This window comes from Rana temporaria, chromosome 4, assembly GCF_905171775.1.
Source record: "Rana temporaria chromosome 4, aRanTem1.1, whole genome shotgun sequence".
NCBI lineage: Eukaryota > Metazoa > Chordata > Amphibia > Anura > Ranidae > Rana > Rana temporaria.
Window position 1 is genome coordinate 261998309 of NC_053492.1, and position 21518 is coordinate 262019826.

At 41.4% G+C, this 21518-nt stretch overlaps 1 protein-coding gene across 5 annotated transcripts in view; it reads right to left on the reverse strand.

Annotated features, from left to right (window-relative positions):
• SCML4 (Scm polycomb group protein like 4) overlaps positions 1-21518 on the reverse strand; it is a 154538-nt gene that overhangs the window by 39351 nt on the left and 93669 nt on the right. For 4 of the 5 annotated variants that reach the window (XM_040350197.1, XM_040350195.1, XM_040350200.1 and 1 more), the window contains exons 3-4: positions 18831-18924; positions 14765-14976 (exon numbers count right to left, since the gene is read on the reverse strand). In XM_040350197.1, coding sequence (XP_040206131.1) covers positions 14765-14976; positions 18831-18870 — 252 coding nt within the window. In that variant the 5' untranslated portion in view covers positions 18871-18924. The remainder of the gene's footprint in view (positions 1-14764; positions 14977-18830; positions 18925-21518) is intronic. The other variant, XM_040350198.1, reaches the window with a different exon arrangement.

The window sequence follows — 21518 nt, forward strand, 5'->3', positions numbered from 1 at the left end:
AAAGTGGGTATCTTTACAAGGTAAGGATGATATATCTGTAAATAAGTGAAATTTAAAATATGGTGTTTGAACTGTATAGCCTATTTATGTATAATATTGTATAATATTTAGAACCATAATAATAAAATGAAAGGATAATTTGTTGCATTTTTTTTAGAGAATAGAATTAGATTTTAGGAGCTGTTTATTTATACTGTAATAAAAGGAATTGTTTGTATGTACATGTTGTAAAGGTATTGTAATGACTAATCATGTGCTAAAAAAAAAAACATTGAAATCCATGTGTCCAGAGCCCTGCATCGAGTATATACATCAGTATATACATTTTTACAGTTGTGCTCCTAAGTTTACGTGCCCTGGCAGAATTTATGATTTCTTGGCCATTTTTCAAAGAATAGTAATGATAATACAAAAACATTTCTTTCACTCATGGTTAGTGTTTGGCTGAAGCCATTTATTATCAGTCAACTGTGTCTACTCTTTTTAAGTCATAATGGCAACAGAAACTACCCAAATGACCCCGATCAAAAGTTTACATACCCTGGTGATTTTGGCCTGATAACATGCACACAAGTTGAATGGCTATTAAAGGTAACCATCCTCACCTGTGATCTGTTTGCTTGTAATTAGTGTGTGTGTATAAAAGGTCAATGTGTTTCTGGAATACTGACAGACCATTGCATCTTTCAACCAGTGCTGCACTGACATTTCTGGATTCTGAGTCATGGGAAAAGCAAAAGAATTGTCAAAGGATCTGCGGGAAAAAGTAGTTGAGCTATATAAAACAGGAAAGGGATATAAAAAGATATCCAAGGAATCGAGAATGACAATCAGCAGTGTTCAAACTCTAATCAAGAAGTGGAAAATGAGGGGTTCTGTTGAAACCAAACCACAGTCAGGTAGACCAACTAAAATTTCAGTCACAACTACAATGAAAATTGTAAAGAAAAACCAACAAATAACTTCAGGTGAAATACAGGACTCTCTGAAAACATGTGGTGTGGTTGTTTCAAGATGCACAATAAGGAGGCACTTGAAGAAAGATGGGCTGCATGGTCGAGTCGCCAGAAGAAAGCCATTACTACGCAAAGTATCCCACTTACAATACCCCAAACAGCACAGAGACAAGCCTAAAACCTTCTGGCACAAAGTCATTTGGAGTGATGCGATGAAAATTGAGCTTTTTGGGCACAACCATAAAAGCTACATTTGGAGAGGAGTCAACAAGGCATATGATGAAAGGTACGAAGGTGGATCGCTGATGTTTTGGGGATGTGTGAGCTACAAAGGCACAGGAAATTTGGTCAAAATTGTTGGCAAGATGAATGCAGTATACTATCAAAAAATACTGGAGGAACATTTACATTCATCAGCCAAGAAGCTGCGCATGGGATGTACTTGGACATTCCAACATCACAATGATCCAAAACACAAGGCCAAGTCGACCTGTCATTGACTACAGCAGAATAAAGTAAAGGTTCTGGAGTGGCCATCGCAGTCTCCTAACCTAAATATCATTGAGCCACTCTGGGGAGATCTCAAACGTGTAGTTCATGTAAGACAGCCCAAAAATTTACAGGAACTGGAGGCTTTTTGCCAAGAGGAATGGGCAGCTTTACCATCTGAGTAGATAAAGAGCCTAATCCACAAATACCACAAAAGACTTCAAGCTGTCATTGATGTTAAAGGGGACAAAACTCAGTATTAAGAACTGGGGTCTGTAAACTTTTGATCAGGGTCATTTGGGTAGTTTCTGTTGCCATTACGATTTAAAAAGAGCCAAACACTAAGAGTGAAAGAAAAGTTTTTGTGTTATCATTCATATTCTCCCGAAAATGGCCAAGAAATCATAAATTATGTTGGGACAGGATGACGAAAAATATGGAAAACGGATTCTTTAAAATAATTTATTTTTACATTAGTTTATCTCTTATCCTGTTTTAGATCATACACATCTTGTGTCATGGTAGCTGGCACAAGGGAAAACAAGCAATTGATATCCTGTACTGTACAATGCTTTGTAGTGGCTGCTTAAATCAAATTTGTATGATGAAAAAAGAGAAATCACAGGAATTACATCACAGAGAATGCAAGTGAAAAATATTAATGGGATTCAGACTTTAGACAGTCAGCGTAGGTTTTACAAATTCAATTTTGTAACCATGGTGATAGACCCATTGAGAGCTTCATGGATTGCCTAATCCTGATGAGTTAAAATAAACAGTTTGAATAATCTGTGGCATTTAGAAAAGGATAGCACAAAAAATTGTCAAAGTGGGTGTTGTAAAAAGCAGAAACAATTTGGAAAATTAATCAAGTGAGCACACTAAAAAGAATCCCTGCGCAGTAGGGTTTAGAAATTGCATTGCATCTTTTAACCAGTGCTGCACTGACATTTCTGGATTCTGAGTCATGGGGAAAGCAAAATAATTGTTAAAGGATCTGCAGGAAAAGGTATTTGAACTGTATAAAACAGGAAAGGGATATAAAAAGATATCCAAGGAATTGAGAATAACAATCAGCAGTGTTCAAACTCTAATTAAGAAGTGGAAAATGAGGGGTTCTGTTGAAACCAAAACTCGGTCAGGTAGACCAACTAAAATTTCAGCCGCAACTGCTAGGAAAATTGTTCGGGGTGTAAAGAAAAACACACAAATAACTTCAGGTGAAATACAGGACTCTCTGAAAACATGTGGTGTGGCTGTTTCAAGATGCACAATAAAGAGGCACTTGAAAAAAGATGGGCTGCATGGTCGAGTCACCAGAAGAAAGCGATTACTACGCAAATGCCACAAAGTATCCCACTTACAATATGCCAAACAGCACAGAGACAAGCCTCAAAGCTTCTGGCACAAAGTCATTTGGAGTGATGAGACCAAAATTGAGCTTTTTGGCCACAACCATAAAGGCTACATTTGGAGTCAACAAGGCCTAAGATGAAATGTACACCATTCCTACTGCGAAACGTGGAGGTTGATCGCTGATGTTTTGGGTATGTGTGAGCTACAAAGACACAGGAAATTTGGTCAAAATTGATGGCAGGAGGAATGCAGTATGTTATCAAAAAATACTGGAGGAACAATTGCATTCATCAGCCAGGAAGCTGCGCATGGGACGTACTTGGACATTCCAACATCACAATGATCCAAAACACAAGGTCAAGTTGACCTGTCATTGGCTACAGCAGAATAAAGTTAAGGTTCTGGAGTGGTCATCTCAGTCTCCTGACCTCAATATCATTGAGTCACTCTGGGGAGATCTCAAACGTGCAGTTCATGCAAGACAGCCCAAGAATTTTCAGGAACTGGGGGCTTTTTGCCAAGAGGAATGGGCAGCTTTACCATCTGATAGACCCATTGAGAGCTTCATGGATTGCCTAATCCTGATGAGTTAAAATAAACAGTTTGAATAATCTGTGACATTTAGAAAAGGATAGCACAAAAAATTGTCAAAGTGGGTGTTGTAAAAAGCAGAAACAATTTGGAAAATTAATCAAGTGAGCACACTAAAAAGAATCCCTGCGCAGTAGGGTTTAGAAATTGATGGATACAACTTTGGAAAAAAAAAAATAGAAACAAAAAGGCCTGTGTGTTAGCTTTAGGGCAATGTCAGATTGGTCATTTACTATATTCAGAGCTTGACTGCATTCATATTAATGGAAGAATGTTTTTTTTCACCTTCTTCACAGTGTGTAACAATGTTGGGGGGTCACTTTCAGAACAGCTCAACTCAATCACAAACTTTACTATTTAAATTCCAAATACAGCTATCATTTATATAACAAAGAGGGCATTATCACTTGTTAGAACCAAGCTCCAGAACCAACAAAGTGAGTTGGATTTACATTTATTTACCCAAATCACCCTGATCAAAAGTTTACATACCCTGGTGATTTTGACCTGATAACATGCACACATGTTGACGCAAAGGGGTTTGAATGGCTATTAAATGTAATTATCCTCACCTGTGAACTGTTTGCTTGTAATTAGTGTGTGTGTATAAAAGGTCAATGAGTTTCTGGACTCCTGACAGACCCTTGCATCTTTCATCCAGTGCTGCACTGACGTTTCTGGATTCTGAGTCATGGGGAAAGCAAAATAATTGTTAAAGGATCTGCAGGAAAAGGTATTTGAACTGTATAAAACAGGAAAGGGATATAAAAAGATATCCAAGGAATTGAGAATAACAATCAGCAGTGTTCAAACTCTAATTAAGAAGTGGAAAATGAGGGGTTCTGTTGAAACCAAAACTCGGTCAGGTAGACCAACTAAAATTTCAGCCGCAACTGCCAGGAAAATTGTTCGGGGTGTAAAGAAAAACACACAAATAACTTCAGGTGAAATACAGGACTCTCTGAAAACATGTGGTGTGGCTGTTTCAAGATGCACAACAAAGAGGCACTTGAAAAAAAGATGGGCTGCATGGTCGAGTCACCAGAAGAAAGCGATTACTACGCAAATGCCACAAAGTATCCCACTTACAATATGCCAAACAGCACAGAGACAAGCCTCAACGCTTCTGGCACAAAGTCATTTGGAGTGGTGAGACCAAAATTGAGCTTTTTGGCCACATTTGGAGTCAACAAAGCCTAAGATGAAATGTACACCATTCCTACTGCGAAACGTGGAGGTTGATCGCTGATGTTTTGGGTATGTGTGAGCTACAAAGGCACAGGAAATTTGGTCAAAATTGATGGCAGGAGGAATGCAGTATGTTATCAAAAAATACTGGAGGAACAATTGCATTCATCAGCCAGGAAGCTGCGCATGGGACGTACTTGGACATTCCAACATCACAATGATCCAAAACACAAGGTCAAGTTGACCTGTCATTGGCTACAGCAGAATAAAGTTAAGGTTCTGGAGTGGTCATCTCAGTCTCCTGACCTCAATATCATTGAGTCACTCTGGGGAGATCTCAAACGTGCAGTTCATGCAAGACAGCCCAAGAATTTTCAGGAACTGGGTGCTTTTTGCCAAGAGGAATGGGCAGCTTTACCATCTGAGAAGATAAAGAGCCTCATCCACAAATACCACAAACACAGGCATAACCCACTTTTAAGTACACAATGGGGTTTATTTACTAATGCTGGAAAGCGCAAAATCAGGCTCACTTCTGCACAGAAACCAATGAGCTTCCAGGTTTTATTACCAGGCTTAAAGGGGTTGTAAAGGTAAATATATTTTTTTCCTAAATAGCTTCCTTTTCCTTAGTGCAGTCCTCCTTCACTTACCTCATCCTTCAATTCTTCTTTTAAATGTCCTTATTTCTTCTGAGAAATGCTCACTTCCTGTTTTTCTGTCTGTAACTCCACACAGTAACGCAAGGCTTTCTCCCTGGTGTGGAGTGTCGTTCTCGCCCCCTCCCCTGGACTACAGGAGAACCAGGACGCTCTCTACATTGCATATAGAGAAAGGAGCTGTGTGTTAGAGGGCGTTCTGACTCTCCTGTTATCCAAGAGATGGGGCGAGCATGACACTACACACCAGGGAGAAAGCCTTGCATTACTGTGTGGAGTGTACAGAAGAACAGGAAGTGAGCATTTTCTCAGAAGAAATAAGGACATTTAAAAGCAAAATTGAAGGATGAGGTAAGTGAAGGAGGACTGCACTGAGGTAAAGGAAGCTATTTAGGATTTTTTTTTTTTACCTTTACAACCCCTTTAATTGAACAAGCTAGGGTTAGAAGCTCATTGGTTTATATGCAGAAGTGAGCCTGATTTTCTGCTTTCCAGCTTTAGTAAATAAACCCCATTGTGTACTTAAAAGTGGGGTATGCCTGTACCACATAAGACTTTAAGCTGTCGTTGATGTTAACCACTTAAGCCCCGGACCATTTTGTTGCTAAATGCCCAGGCCAGGTTTTGCGATTCGGCACTGCGTCGCTTTAACAGACAATTGCGCGGTCGTGCGACGTGGCTCCCAAACAAAATTGGCGTCCTTTTTTCCCCACAAATAGAGCTTTCTTTTGGGGGTATTTGATCACCTCTGCGGTTTTTATTTTTTGCGCTATAAACAAAAATAGAGCGACAATTTTGAAAAAAATGCAATATTTTTTACTTTTTGCTATAATAAATATCCCCCAAAAACGTATATAAATTTAATTTTTTTCCTCAGTTTAGGCCGATACGTATTCTTCTACCTATTTTTGGTAAAAAGAATCGCAATAAGTGTTTATCGATTGGTTTGCGCAAAATTTATAGCGTTTACAAAATAGGGGATAGTTTTTTTGCATTTTTATAAAAAAGAAATTTTTTACTACTATTGGCGGCGATCAGCGATTTTTTTCGGGACTGCGACATTATGGCGGACACTTCGGACAATTTTGACACATTTTTGGGACCATTGTCATTTTCACAGCAAAAAATGCATTTAAATTGCATTGTTTATTGTGAAAATGACAGTTGCAGTTTAGGAGTTAACCACAGGGGGCGCTGTAGGAGTTAGGGTTCACCTAGTGTGTGTTTACAACTGTAGGGGGGTGTGGCTGTAGGACTGACGTCATCGATCGAGTCTCCCTATAAAAGGGATCACTCGATCGATGCAGCCGCCACAGTGAAGCACGGGGAAGCCGTGTTTACATATGGCTCTCCTCGTTCTTCAGCTTCGGGGAGCGATCGCGACAGGGCGGCTATAAACGAATAGCCGCGCCATCGTCCCGGATCGCTCCCCGCGGGAATCCGCCCGCCGCACGCAGCGGAGGGGGTATCGATCGGACCCCTGACCCGATAGAAGGCGGGGACGTATATATACACCCATCTGCCTGTACGTGCCATTCTGTGGACGTAAATAGGCGTGCGGCGGGCGTTAAGTGATTAAAAGGGACAATACACCGTATTAAGAATCGGGGTATGTAAACTTTTGATCAGGGTCATTTGGGTATTTTCTGTTGTCATTATGATTTAAAGAGAGTAAACACAGTGGATTGATAATAAATGGCTTCAGCCAAACACTAACCATGAGTGAAAATAAAAGTTTTTGTGTTATCATCCATATTCTCTGAAAAATGGCCAATAAATCATAAATTATGCCAGGGTATGTAAACTTATGGGCACAACTGTGTATGTATGTATATATATATATATATATATATATATATATATATATATATATATATATATATATATATACAGGTGGTTCTCAAAAAATTAGCATATTGTGATAAAGTTCATTATTTTCTGTAATGTACTGATAAACATTAGACTTTCATATATTTTAGATTCATTACACACAACTGAAGTAGTTCAAGCCTTTTTATTGTTTTAATATTGATGATTTTGGCATACAGCTCATGAAAACCCAAAATTCCTATCTCAAAAAATTAGCATATCATGAAAAGTTTCTCTAAACGAGCTCTTAACCTAATCATCTGAATCAACTAATTAACTCTAAACACCTGCAAAAGATTCCTGAGGCTTCTAAAAACTCCCAGCCTGGTTCATTACTCCAAACCGCAATCATGGGTAAGACTGCCGACCTGACTGCTGTCCAGAAGGCCATCATTGACACCCTCAAGCAAGAGGGTAAGACACAGAATGAAATTTCTGAACGAATAGGCTGTTCCCAGAGTGCTGTATCAAGGCACCTCAGTGGGAAGTCTGTGGGAAGGAAAAAGTGTGGCAGAAAACGCTGCACAACGAGAAGAGGTGACAGGACCCTGAGGAAGATTGTGGAGAAGGACCGATTCCAGACCTTGGGGGACCTGCGGAAGCAGTGGACTGAGTCTGGAGTAGAAACATCCAGAGCCACCGTGTACAGGCGTGTGCAGGAAATGGGCTACAGGTGCCGCATTCCCCACATCAAGCCACTTTTGAACCAGAAACAGCGGCAGAAGCGCCTGACCTGGGCTACAGAGAAGCAACACTGGACTGTTGCTCAGTGGTCCAAAGTACTTTTTTCGGATGAAAGCAAATTTTGCATGTCATTCGGTAATCAAGGTGCCAGAGTCTGGAGGAAGACTGGGGAGAGGGAAATGCCAAAATGCCTGAAGTCCAGTGTCAAGTGCCCACAGTCAGTGATGGTCTGGGGTGCCATGTCAGCTGCTGGTGTTGGTCCACTGTGTTTTATCAAGGGCAGGGTGAATGCAGCTAGCTATCAGGAGATTTTGGAGCACTTCATGCTTCCATCTGCTGAAAAGCTTTATGGAGATGAAGATTTCATTTTTCAGCACGACCTGGCACCTGCTCACAGTGCCAAAACCACTGGTAAATGGTTTACTGACCATGGTATTACTGTGCTCAATTGGCCTGCCAACTCTCCTGACCTGAACCCCATAGAGAATCTGTGGGATATTGGGAAGAGAAAGTTGAGAGACGCAAGGCCCAACACTCTGGATGAGCTTAAGGCCGCTACCGAAGCATCCTGGGCCTCCATAACACCTCAGCAGTGCCACAGGCTGATTGCCTCCATGCCACGCCGCATTGAAGCAGTCATTTCTGCAAAAGAATTCCCGACCAAGTATTGAGTGCATAACTGAACAGAATTATTTGAAGGTTGACTTTTTTTTTATTAAAAACACTTTTCTTTTATTGGTCGGATGAAATATGCTAATTTTTTGAGATAGGAATTTTGGGTTTTCATGAGCTGTATGCCAAAATCATCAATATTAAAACAATAAAACGGCTTGAACTACTTCAGTTGTGTGTAATGAATCTAAAATATATGAAAGTCTAATGTTTATCAGTACATTACAGAAAATAATGAACTTTATCACAATATGCTAATTTTTTGAGAACCACCTGTATATATATATATATATATATATATATATATATATATATATATATTTCAACTGCTCATGCACTGTTATAGTTTGTCCCAACCCCTGTCACTGTGAATTTTGCTGGAAAGCTTGGTTGACATGTACAAAAGGGGTGACATAAAAAAATATTGCTTACTGAATAATATCAATACATGTTTAATTGGATACAGTTATTAAAATACAATATTTTTGTAATAATGATTGAATACTCTGATAACATTTTGGTATATCTTTTTAAAATAAAAAACAGGGCTGATTCGCTGCTACCATAAACTATGATTTCTCCCCTGGTAAAAGCATGCATCATTACATATACCTAAAATCCAGTCTAAATTAATGTTTAACGCCATGCATAGCAGCCCACAATGGCCTCCAATAAGTTAAAGTGGAACTATACCCATAGCATCTTGTTAAAAAATAATGTTCTTTAGCAAGGAACATTGGGCCAAATTCTCAAAAGAGATACGCAGACTTAACTGCTGTTCAGCCTGCGTATCCCTGTGCCTAACTTTGGAAACGATTCTCAAAAGGCTTTTTCCAAAGTTAGGCAGAAAATCTGACATGTGTAAGACACTTACACGGTCAGATTTTAGGATGCAGTACCGCATCCGCCACTGGGGGCATTTCTCATTGAAATGCAGCTTTGCGTATGCAAATGAGGACTTAAGCAGATTTTCAAAGCATTTCAGCACTTTGATTTCTGCGTAAGTTCCGAATTTGCCTGCGCAAAACTAGGGCTGGTTTTATAATGTGGAAAGTTAGTCACACATTGTAAAGGCCCATTCCAGCGACGGCATTTGGTATGCATTCCTGAGGGAGAACTCCACGGCAATTTTAAAATTCAAAACCGGCATGGGTTCCCCCCCAGGAGCATACCAGGCCCTTAGGTCTGGTATGGGTTGTAAGGAGACCCCCCTCCGCCGAAAATTCGACGTAGGGGGTCCCCCTACAATCCATACCAGACCCGTATCCAAAGCACGCTACCCGGCCGGTCAGGAATGGGAGTGGGGACGAGCGAGCGTCCCCCCCCTCCTGAGCCGTGCCAGGCCGCATGCCCTCAACATGGGGGGGTTGGGTGCTCTGGGGCAGGGGGGCGCACTGCGGGCCCCCCCACCCCAGAGCACCCTGTCCCCATGTTGATGAGGACAGGACCTCTTCCCGACAACCCTTGCCATTGGTTGTCGGGGTCTGCGGGCGGGGGCTTATCGGAATCTGGGAGTCCCCTTTAATAAGGGGGCCCCCAGATACCGGCCCCCCACCCTAAGTGAATGGATATGGGGTACATCGTACCCCTACCCATTCACCTGGAGGCAAAAAGTAAAAGTTATTAAACACACAACACAAGGCTTTTTAAAATAATTTATTATTCTGCTCCGGATGCCCCCCCTGTCTTCGTTATTAGCTCAATTACCAGGGGGGGGCTTCTTCTTCCACTCTCCGGGGGTCTTCTTCCACTCTCCGGGGGTCTTCTCCGCTCTCCGGGGGGGGGTTTCTTCTTCCGCTCTCCGGGGGGGGCTTCTCCGGACTCCGGGGGGGTTCTTCCATCTTCTCCCCTCTTCCGCTGTTGACTCGGCGAACCCCGGTTCTTCTGCAGCTCTCCGGTGCCTTCTTCTTCAGCGCTGGCTGCCTGCTATGTTTGTGTGTTAGCTCAATTTCAAACAGGCAGCCGGCGCGGTCTTCTGTGACGCCAGGGTCTTCTCTTCTGTTCTTCCGATGTTGCCTCGTCGCCTGTTGTCGCTGTAATGATGGAAGCGCGCCTTGCATCACATTTATATAGGCATCACCGTCCCATCATGCTCCGGCAGGTACCCACGTGGTGGGTGCACGTGGGTAGGCACCCACCACGTGGGTACCTGCCGGAGCATGATGGGACGGTGATGCCTATATAAATGTGATGCAAGGCGCGCTTCCATCATTACAGCGACAACAGGCGACGAGGCAACATCGGAAGAACAGAAGAGAAGACCCTGGCGTCACAGAAGACCGCGCCGGCTGCCTGTTTGAAATTGAGCTAACACACAAACATAGCAGGCAGCCAGCGCTGAAGAAGAAGGCACCGGAGAGCTGCAGAAGAACCGGGGTTCGCCGAGTCAACAGCGGAAGAGGGGAGAAGATGGAAGAAGCCCCCCGGAGTCCGGAGAAGCCCCCCCCGGAGAGCGGAAGAAGAAACCCCCCCCCCGGAGAGCGGAGAAGACCCCCGGAGAGTGGAAGAAGACCCCCGGAGAGTGGAAGAAGAAGCCCCCCCTGGTAATTGAGCTAATAACGAAGACAGGGGGGGCATCCGGAGCAGAATAATAAATTATTTTAAAAAGCCTTGTGTTGTGTGTTTAATAACTTTTACTTTTTGCCTCCAGGTGAATGGGTAGGGGTACGATGTACCCCATATCCATTCACTTAGGGTGGGGGGCCGGTATCTGGGGGCCCCCTTATTAAAGGGGACTCCCAGATTCCGATAAGCCCCTGCCCGCACACCCCGACAACCAATGGCAAGGGTTGTCGGGAAGAGGTCCTGTCCTCATCAACATGGGGACAGGGTGCTCTGGGGTGGGGGGGCCCGCAGTGCGCCCCCCTGCCCCAGAGCACCCAACCCCCCCATGTTGAGGGCATGCGGCCTGGCACGGCTCAGGAGGGGGGGGGACGCTCGCTCGTCCCCAATCCCATTCCTGACCGGCCGGGTAGCGTGCTTTGGATACGGGTCTGGTATGGATTGTAGGGGGACCCCCTACGTCAATTTTTCGGCGTGGGGGGGTCTCCTTACAACCCATACCAGACCTAAGGGCCTGGTATGCTCCTGGGGGGGGAACCCATGCCGTTTTTTTCTTTGAAAATTGGCATGGAGTTCACCCTCTCAGGAATGCATGCTGAGCGACACTGTCATTTTTTTTTATAATCATTTGTTTTCCCGGCGCGTCTTTTTTTTTCACCCGTCGCAACTTTAGTGTCCCGTCGAAATTCTCAAAGCCGCCCGGCGTTAATTACGTTCGCGCGCTGCACTTTAGGAAAATTACGTCACACGCATGCGCAGTACGGCCGGCGCGGGAGCGCGCCTCATTTAAATTTTAAACGCCCCCAGGAGAGGAGGACCGCCTTACGACGGCGGCACTTAAGTTACACGGCGTGAAATTTCTACCTAAGTGCTTTGACGATCGGGCACTTAGGTAGAAATTTTAAGTCAGTGTAACTTAACTGCTGAAATTTAAGTTACGCAGACTTTTTGAGAATTTGGCCCATTCATTCCACATTAATAATAATGCTACCAAAATGATTGTGCTGTAAATTGCCTCCAGCATTGCTCCTGATTCTTCTTGCCGGAGGCTGCCATTTTGCTGAAGCCCAACGCCCCAGCAGTAAATCATAAAGCGGAGTTAAGCTCATCAATTTACCAATTTCAATTCGGCAATTGGTTTTAATGCTTTACACTTGGAGTCACTGGTTAATAACTTTGCATAAACATAATATAGAAATGGGGAATTTTATAGCATCCCTATTAAGGACTCATTTGCAGTTCATGCTTCCTATTCTACAAATATGCTTCAGTTTTTTTGTTTTGTTTTTTATCCATGACATTGTTTTGAGCTTGTCTCTTCATAAGTTAAACTACATTGGCTAGATTCTCACGTGCTGTTTAATGTACTTCGTCTTTTGTTTCCAGTGGTCGATACAAAATATAAGTTGAGCATAAATATATGGTTTATTGCAGAAAACATTTGTTCATATAATCATGCCATCTGTACAGATGTACAAGTTTAGCATACAGATGTATGTCCTAATCTGAATGAATCATTTTCTGTTACCCATAAACCTGCATGGAGTATCTATGCAGAAATGAGATTTCCAAACATGAAACTGCAGTTAAATGTAGGTTGAGTGTTTCTAAAATTAAAGAGTAGTGTGTAGGTGTGCTTGCCTTTTTTATGAACACAGTTAGGTATAATTAAGGCCAAATGATATGACTGAGGTCTCCTCAGCTCTCTAACACTACTACATCACATGCAGTATTGACCTAATATTGGATTGCCTTATAAACAGATAAATTACTCACTGCAGAATAGCAGGGGAATCAATGACCATGTCATCAGTGTTTTTCGCTCCCAGATCAGATGCTGCCAGTGCCCCTTCTCTAATAATCAGGATCAGTGAACAAATGCATTAAATCATCATGTCCCCTTTTGTCCACAACTCTCATCATACACGTGTTTGAGGAAGACAAAAAGAGGAGAAACTATCACTCTATGCCTGTACTTATTATTGCAAAGTACATGGAAGGGTGAAGGAAAACACTGACTACCTGCTACCCCTGAACTGATGCTTAATAAATAAAGCCATCACTGAAAGGCTTAAAGGAGAAGCCCAGCCTGAGCTTTTTAGGCTGGGCTTCTCCTCTGGGTCACAGGAGTGCAATTCGTTTTGCACTCCTGTGGCCAGTTTTCAGTGGAGAGCGGCCTGAAGTCTGCTCTCCTCTGACATCACTGCCATCAGTGGGGGCAGCACGTCATCACGACTTCCCAAGTTGGGATCCGCCAGCTGCCCTGATTGATAGCAGTCTCAGCGTATCAGTGAGCCGCTGAGACACTGGGACAGCATCTCCCCACCCCTCCACGGCTCAGCGCTCCAATGAGTGTGGAGAAGCAGAGAGGAAAGAGGCTGACAACGGCGATGTTTGTGGCTTGGTTCTCAGTGCACAGACAGCGGGGGACAGCTGGAGCATCAGTCTGATGCTCCATCCACCGATGTAAGTATAAATATGGGAAAAACTCAAAACCCATACTTCTCCTTTAAAGGGAAACTGCTGTACAATGGTTTTGGACCTTTTTTTTTTGGCTAAGGTTTAGAGGTTGCCAAACTGTGTTATATGCATTGTAAATATGTATACAATCTCTGTTTTTGCACATCAACATTTAATATATGACAAAGGTTTTCCAAAAGCACTGGGGTTAGAAAAAGAGCTGGGGACAGCACTAGCTGCCTGGCAATTGTTTCACTTTGTCTGATATAAACTTCATATAGTGAAGTTCAATAAAGGATATATCACTCATCCACTTGTCTGTAAATTGAAGCTTGGTCAACAGAGCTTCATAAATAGCAAAGGGAGCCACAATCTTCAATTGGTTGCTCAAAGGGAGAACACAAAATAAAAATATACAATATTTCATATTTTTCTGGCTAACAAATATATTTTTCACTCTTGACCATAATACATAAAGGACATATGTACAAAACCATTACACATTTAATTTAGAACATTGGTTAGTTCCAGTACACATGTTAAAATGATTGTAAAGTCTCTTTTTTTCCTATAAAAATAACAAACATGTTATACTTACCTGCTCTGTTGCAGTGGATTTGCACAGAGCAGTCCAGATCCTCCTCTTCTCGGGTCGCTCTTCTGTGATCTTGGCCCCTAACTCCTGTTGAGTGCCCCGACAGCAAGCAGCTTGCTATGGGGGCACCCAAGCTGAGTCACAGCTTCCTGTGTCCATTTAGACAGGGAGCCTGACCTAGCCTGCCCCCTCTCTCTCTCTCCTGATTGGCTAACTGACTTTGATTGACAGCAGCGGGAGCCAATGGCATCACTTCTGTGTCTCAGCCAATCAGGAGGGAGAATCTCGAATGGCTGAGACACTCGTGGAAATCTCTGGACAGAGAGGGACCTCAGGTAAGTGTTAGGGGGGCATTAAGATAAAAAAATATTCCTTCTATGGTAGCACACAGGTTACATAAAAAGTGCCTGTTTTACTCTCTACTATCTATTGCAAGGACATTGTCTGCCTTGCTAGAAGTCCTGCTTGCCTGCCTCAATAACAGTGATGCCCTTGTATCACCAACCAAGCAAGGCTACTGTTTGCAGTCACAGCACAGTGTTTTAGTAAAAAACCCACTCTAACTATAAAAGCATACCGGCTTGATCACTATACAACAGCTGCTTCAGCATTTATTCCTTTACAGATATCGCAAAGGTTAATCACTATATAAAATTACATTTCATTTTAGAGATGGTTTGTACCTTAAAACCAGGTTTCCTTCCTCTCTTCTTTGGAATTTTAACAGGTGGGATGGATCCAGCTGAGCCAGAATAGATATTATGGACTGTCATTTTCAGAGGACTGGAGTGGAGTGGGGGCCTCCCTCGTTTTCTGCCAGGAATTCTAGGAGATTGCATCCCCAAACTTTGATCTTTCACAGCAATTAAAGAAATATTCATGCAACAAACAAGACCTAATAGGGAAAACAGAGAGAATCATATATCTAATTTTCAGCAAAATACACATTTATGTTTGTCTATTAAATTGACATTAAAAAAATATGTAATTAAAAAAACTGCAGGTAGTAAGTGACAAAACTTGACCCTTCCTACCTTATGTACATTCCTATTGGCAAGCAAGGCTGCCCATCATAATTCATTAATAAGAATGTTGGAGGGAGCAGCAAGCTCAGAAAGACCCAGCATTCTACTGTAACAGCTAATTATAGACTCCTCCTTAAAAAAAGTGTTTTAGCTGAAGTCCGTTATAGGGTTTCTTTAGTATTTGGGTGTGTAGACAAGAGCTGACTGCATGTGCAATCAGTAGCACTTACCTACACACAAACGATTCTTATTTTCCTGATGGGCCTTGGATGGTAGTGTCTGACTACCAGAGCAACATAGACAATAGGCTATCAACCAAGGCAGCTCAAAACCACCAGATTCAGAGACTGACATCTTATTTCCATGTAGTGCAAGAAGCTTCCTAATTGGAAACAAATTAATTGGATAATACATAGTTTCAGTAGATCCAAGCTTAGTTGGACTGAAATTGTACAGTTAGATTGTAATGTGTATTGTGAGCCTTACACACTAATAGTTATTTTTCCTTTAACCCAGCTGGTTGAACGGAAAAAAAAAACGCCACAGCTCCAGTCAGAGCAGCTGTACTAACGATCTGACTTTAATACAGTGATCTCCCCCACTGTGCTGTTGTGTTCTGACAGGGGGATGGCCCTCCCGCCAGAACACCCTGATCAGCGCTCTCAGGCATTGGCTAAAAGCGTTGACCAGGAGCCGGTAGGCTGCTGGTTTTCCAGCATGCTTGTCTGAAAGAAGCCACTCAAACAGCCAGCTCCTGATGGACCGGCTCACTTACACATGGGCCAAATGTCGAACCGGCCATTATCACAATGTGTACGGAGCTTTAGTCCCTGTTTTACTAATTATTGCATCTGTGCTTCTACCTAATATTGGGGAAAACACAAAAGGGTCTATTTATAAAAGATTAGCTGGACAAATGTCACAAGCATTTTTCCAGGATCTGAAAATTTTCCCCATATTTTCCCTAATCCTATTTATTTCCCTTGATCCTTCATTCCATCTAAAGGTCAAAATGTGATATATTTTTTTAAATACCTCAATCAGAAAATATACTGCATTTTGGTCACTAAATGGAGCTGACGATTATAGGAAGTCATTGATTAGAGAAATGGGGAAAAGTCGTCGAGCCTGGACAAATGTCTGTCATGTTCATCCAAAAAATGTTTTATGAATAGAACACATACTGTTATAAATCACTGAGGGCCAAAAGAAAGCATGGTATAGAACAGGGGTCTCCAAACTTTCTAATGAGAGGGCCAGTTTACTTTCCTTCAGACTTAAGAGGGGTCTGACTGTGGTTTTTGGGAGTAAAAAAGGTCTGGATATCGGTGGGAATAAACAATGCCCCACCTTTGGGTCAGTAGAAGGAACAGCGTTACATCTCTTGTGCCAGTGGGAGGGACTGTGCCTCATATTTAGTGTCATTGGGCCCCCTTGTTGGTGTCATTGGGAGGAAATGTGCCCTATCTTTGGTTTCATTGGGAAGATGTGTGCCCTATTGTTGGTGTCATTGGGAGGAATTCTGCCCCTTCATTGGTGTCAGTGGGGGGAATGCCCCATTGTTGGTATGAGTGGATGAAAACAGTGAACCAAGGGCCAGGTAAAAGCAAGCAAATGGTCACATCTGGCTCCTGGGCCACAGTTTGAATACCACTGGTATAGAATATATATTTTGGAAAGTAAATATCATGGCTTTAACCCCTTTTCTCTTTAAAACAAAACAATGCATTGTAAAGATCAGAGAGCTTTACACTGCGGTGGACACTGTGTACTCAGCATTCTTTAAATGTATTTTTATTCCCAAAGGAAACATTGTGTGAAACTGAAATATGCATATGATGTCTATCCAATAATACATACACTGCTGGAACTTGGAGCCTTTAATCGTTTAATACAATGAATCTCTGGATTTGTTTTTACTTAGCACTGTAAAAATAACTGTGTTCTATACATGCCAGTGTATTTAACATCATTTAGGCAATTTAGGATTTTCTTTCATTTCAGTTCACTTAAAAGACATATTATGCACATAAATGTTAATGGACAAACATCTATTGAATATTTAGTCTTTTTTTTGTATGTCTGCTTATATAGTTTTACTAATGAGATGATAGTAATTACTCACAGATACATTTCAGAACTGTATGGCTATTAGACACTGTGTAAAAGAGGAGAACATTCATAAATCTTAGCACTTATAAGGAGAAAAGGTTTACATCTGACTGTGTGTTTTTAAATATACAGCTATATTTTTTGTAACTCCCCGAAAGAAGCACCCACTTACACCCACTTCATTGCCCTTTATAAATCAGTATCCCTTTAAGGTAAACTGTGTGTATTTTGTGACACGCTGGATTATTCTATCCATACATTCTTGGAATGTACATTTTAAAGAAATTCTAGGTAAAATCTTGTGATTAAAGTAGATCTAGTTCCAAGAACTAGTTCCAAGAATCGTATTAGTAAGCAAGCACAGAACATAATTTGGATTCTTCCGGCATTATCATTCTTCTACCATAACCTTCCCAGTCTACGTACAAGAGGTTTGGAGTGACATAGCAAACAAGGTTATTTGCCTCATCTTTGAATGTGGGATACACACTCATGAACATGGTCAGTAGATTAGCTGACCATGATGCAGGGCTCATTTTTTAAATATTACAACACATAGGGTGGATTTACTAAAATGGGAGCGTGCAAAAACTGGTGCAGCTCTGAAAAGAAACCTTCAGGTTCCAGGATTTCTGTCAAAGCCTAATTGGGAGGTACTGCGGACATCAATTAGTAAACGGTGTCCTAATCTTGAAGACAACTGGTTTAACAGTTTAAAAATGGTTTAGCTTTATTCAACATAAACTTTAAAAAGACTATAGTTAAAATAAATTTGTGTGATAAACAACATACAAAGTCACTGGTATAATACCCAATCAAAGATGAAATGTGGGCCAGCTGACTATCCCTCTTGGTAGATGTGCACTAATTTGTCTCAAGATAAAAAAAATATTGTGGAAGGCTACAGTCTGAGATGGGTAAGTCCAGCTCTAGATCCACCTCAACCTGTTTCACGACTGACGCACTTCTTCAGGTGCTCTATTAAAATACAAGCTGAAGTTAGGAACTGATCGGCTACCATGGACAGAGGCACCAAATTTAGCTTTTTCCAATTTTGGTAACGCAACCCCATATGGTCTACAAGGTGCACTATATGGGATAAATTAAAATAATTAATTTCATTAGTCAGCTTTCATCTAACTGTACTAAGCTGCAAGTTTTTTTTCTGGTGGATTGCTATGAGTCTTGACATGCCATGTCAAGTCACTGAATCATGTCTGCAGTTTTTCACTGAAGGAACCACAATACAGCTTCTGTTGAATCATGAAACTATTGATAAAACTAAAACCATATATATGACCTATGGAGCTAATTAAAGGACTTTGACTTAGTTAATAATTAAGGGTTCATGGTGTCATTATTTCTAAATATGATTGAGCCTTAAAAATAGTTCTGAAACATTACATTACATTTTTGAAAAATCTACCAACAAATAAAAAAAAAGACAAAACACTGAAGAGCACAGTGAAAAGAGAGATCAGTCATGAAAATGAGCCATATACTCTCAGCTGCCTTGTGTGATCTTTAATAGAAACCATAAAGTAATTCAGAACATTTATACTAGAAGATCAATATTATTCACTATATATGCATACATACTGTATATACACACCCAATGGATCTTGGAGAAGATCGATATCTTTGAATACCATGTAATTTGTTTTGCAAAAGAGATAATCTTCTTTTACTGTTAAGTAAAAATGGCTCTATAACATAAAAGACAATTCCAGGTAACTGAAACAATGTTTGTTCACTCCAATGAGATCATGCTTATCAATATATCACATTTATCATGATACCCACCAAAGAACAGTGCCATAGGCTGACCACAGTCACTCAAAATTATTTTCATTCAAACAATGTCTGTGCTATTTGACTAGTAAAACTCCCTATTAACTAAAGCCACACAAACATAAAGGGATCTGTTAAATTTGCTAGTCCCTGAACTGATTATGGACTGAATGTAGGTATGTGTTTCTTATTACCCGTATATACTCGAGTATAAGCCAAGTTTTTTAGCCCTTTTTTTAGGGCTGAAAATACCCCTCTCAGCTTATACTCTAGTCAGTGTACCTGAGGGGCTGCGGGCGTCCATTTTTTTAAAACTTGCGGCTTCTTCCTGGTCCCGCCCCTTTCCATGATAGGCGTTTGACATTGTGTTTAGTGTTCCACCTATCACGGACATTCTTTCATCCTCGGACTCAGTTTCCCAACAGACACTGTATTCAGTGTTCCGCCTATCACAGACCTTCTCTTGTCCGAGGATGAAAGAACGTCCGTTAAAAGCCTGGAAAAAGTAAATTAATGCAGCCACCACATCTAAGCACAGGTAAGCTGAAATATATGATATTTTTGTTCTTGGGCTTGGATATACTTTAATACTTAAGCTGACCAATAGAATACAGGCCTAACAGTAAAACCTAGCCATAATTAATCCTGAATATTGCACCTTAACACTCAGCATTTAAATAAATTTCTAACCCTTAAGGCTGAACTGCAGGTGGGTAAATGCCATTTAACTCAGTTTTAATTATTTTTATTATTGTTATTAATTAAGGATTAATTAAAATCATTACGTTTATTTTAATATTGAACTAGAAAAAATATATGCATTTGTCTTGAATTAGTCTTCCATATTCTCAAATACAGCAGGACCCAGACTGGGAGAGAGAGGGCAGCACTCTGAGGTAATTAGGTATTAATTGCTTTGCACTGTGACAATCACAAAGTGAATATGCTTACAGAAATAGAGAGCAGAAGGATGACCCCACCACTATTCTGCTGCTCTTTTACTGTCCATTCACTGGCTAGAAGTGTAGAGATAATAATGCACCTGTCTGGGCTGTCTGGCAGAGGCTGCTCAGATCAAAAAACTAGGGCCCAGATTCACAAAGGAGATACGACGGCGTATCTCCAGATACGCCGTCGTATCTCTGAGTCTGAGCCGTCGTATCTATGTGCCTGATTCATAGAATCAGTTACGCATAGATTTCTATTAGATCTGACCGGCGTAAGTCTCTTAAGCCGTCGGATCTTAACTGCATATTTACGCCGGCCGCTAGGGGCGTGTACGCTGATTTACGCCTAGAATATGTAAATCAGCTAGATACGCAAATTCACGAACGTACGCCCGGCCGACGCAGTACAGTTACGCCGTTTACGTTAGGCTTTTCCCGGCGTAAAGTTACCCCTGCTATATGGTGGCGTACATGCGGCGTACCATTGTTAAGTATGGACGACGTTCCTGCGTCGAATTTTGAAAAATTTACGTTGTTTGCGTAAGTCGTCCGTGAATGGGGCTGGACGTCATTTACATTCACATCGAAACCAATACGTCCTTGCGGCGTACTTTGGAGCAATGCACACTGGGAAATTCCACGGAAGGCGCATGCGCCGTTCGTGAAAAACGTCAATCACGTCGGGTCATGGTTAATTTACATAACACACGCCCACCTGTTCACAATTTGAATTAGGCGGTCTTACGCCGACCTATTTACGCTACGCCGCCACAACTTTCTTTTGAGAATACGGCACTTGCCTGTAAAAGTTGCGGAGGCGTAACGTAAATAGGATACGTTACGCCTGCACAAAGATACGCCATTCTACGTGAATCTACCCCTAGCTCTGTAGAAAATGACAAATCTTCTGACAGGTAAAATATATTGCTAACAGTTAACCCTATTCCTTATCCTATCTATGTATGTATATGTATGTAAGGCAGTGCTATGTGTATGCTTGTGTGTAATGAGCATATGGTTTACTAAAGGTAAGTAGACTGCAAGTGCAGTTGCTCCAGAGCTTAGTAAACGAGATGAAGCTTCACTTTGCAAAAAATGCATTTTTCCTTGCACATGATTGGATGGTGGCAGTCAGCAGAAGTTCCTCTCATTTATTAAGTTCTGTAAAGTATACTATCTGTTTGCCTTTAGTAAATCCACCCCAGTGTGTGTATTTGTGTGTAATGTTCAGATGGTGTGTATGTGTCTGTGTGATGTGCAGATATTGTGTATGTTTGTGTGTACAGTGCAGAACTATATGCATGTTTGTGTATGTGGTACATATTACATATATGCTTGTGTCTATATAATGTGACAAGTGTGTAAATAAAAAAAATGCTAATATACAGTACGTCAGTTTCCCTTATTGTAAAACATGATGAAAACTGTGCCAGTTACAATAAACCCATAAAAAATACATGAACAAAAATCATTAAAACTCTTGTATATATTTCTTCCCACTTTTTACCAAATTAATACTCCCTTTTTTATGTGTCCTTTCATTAATAAACAAACAATGGCCC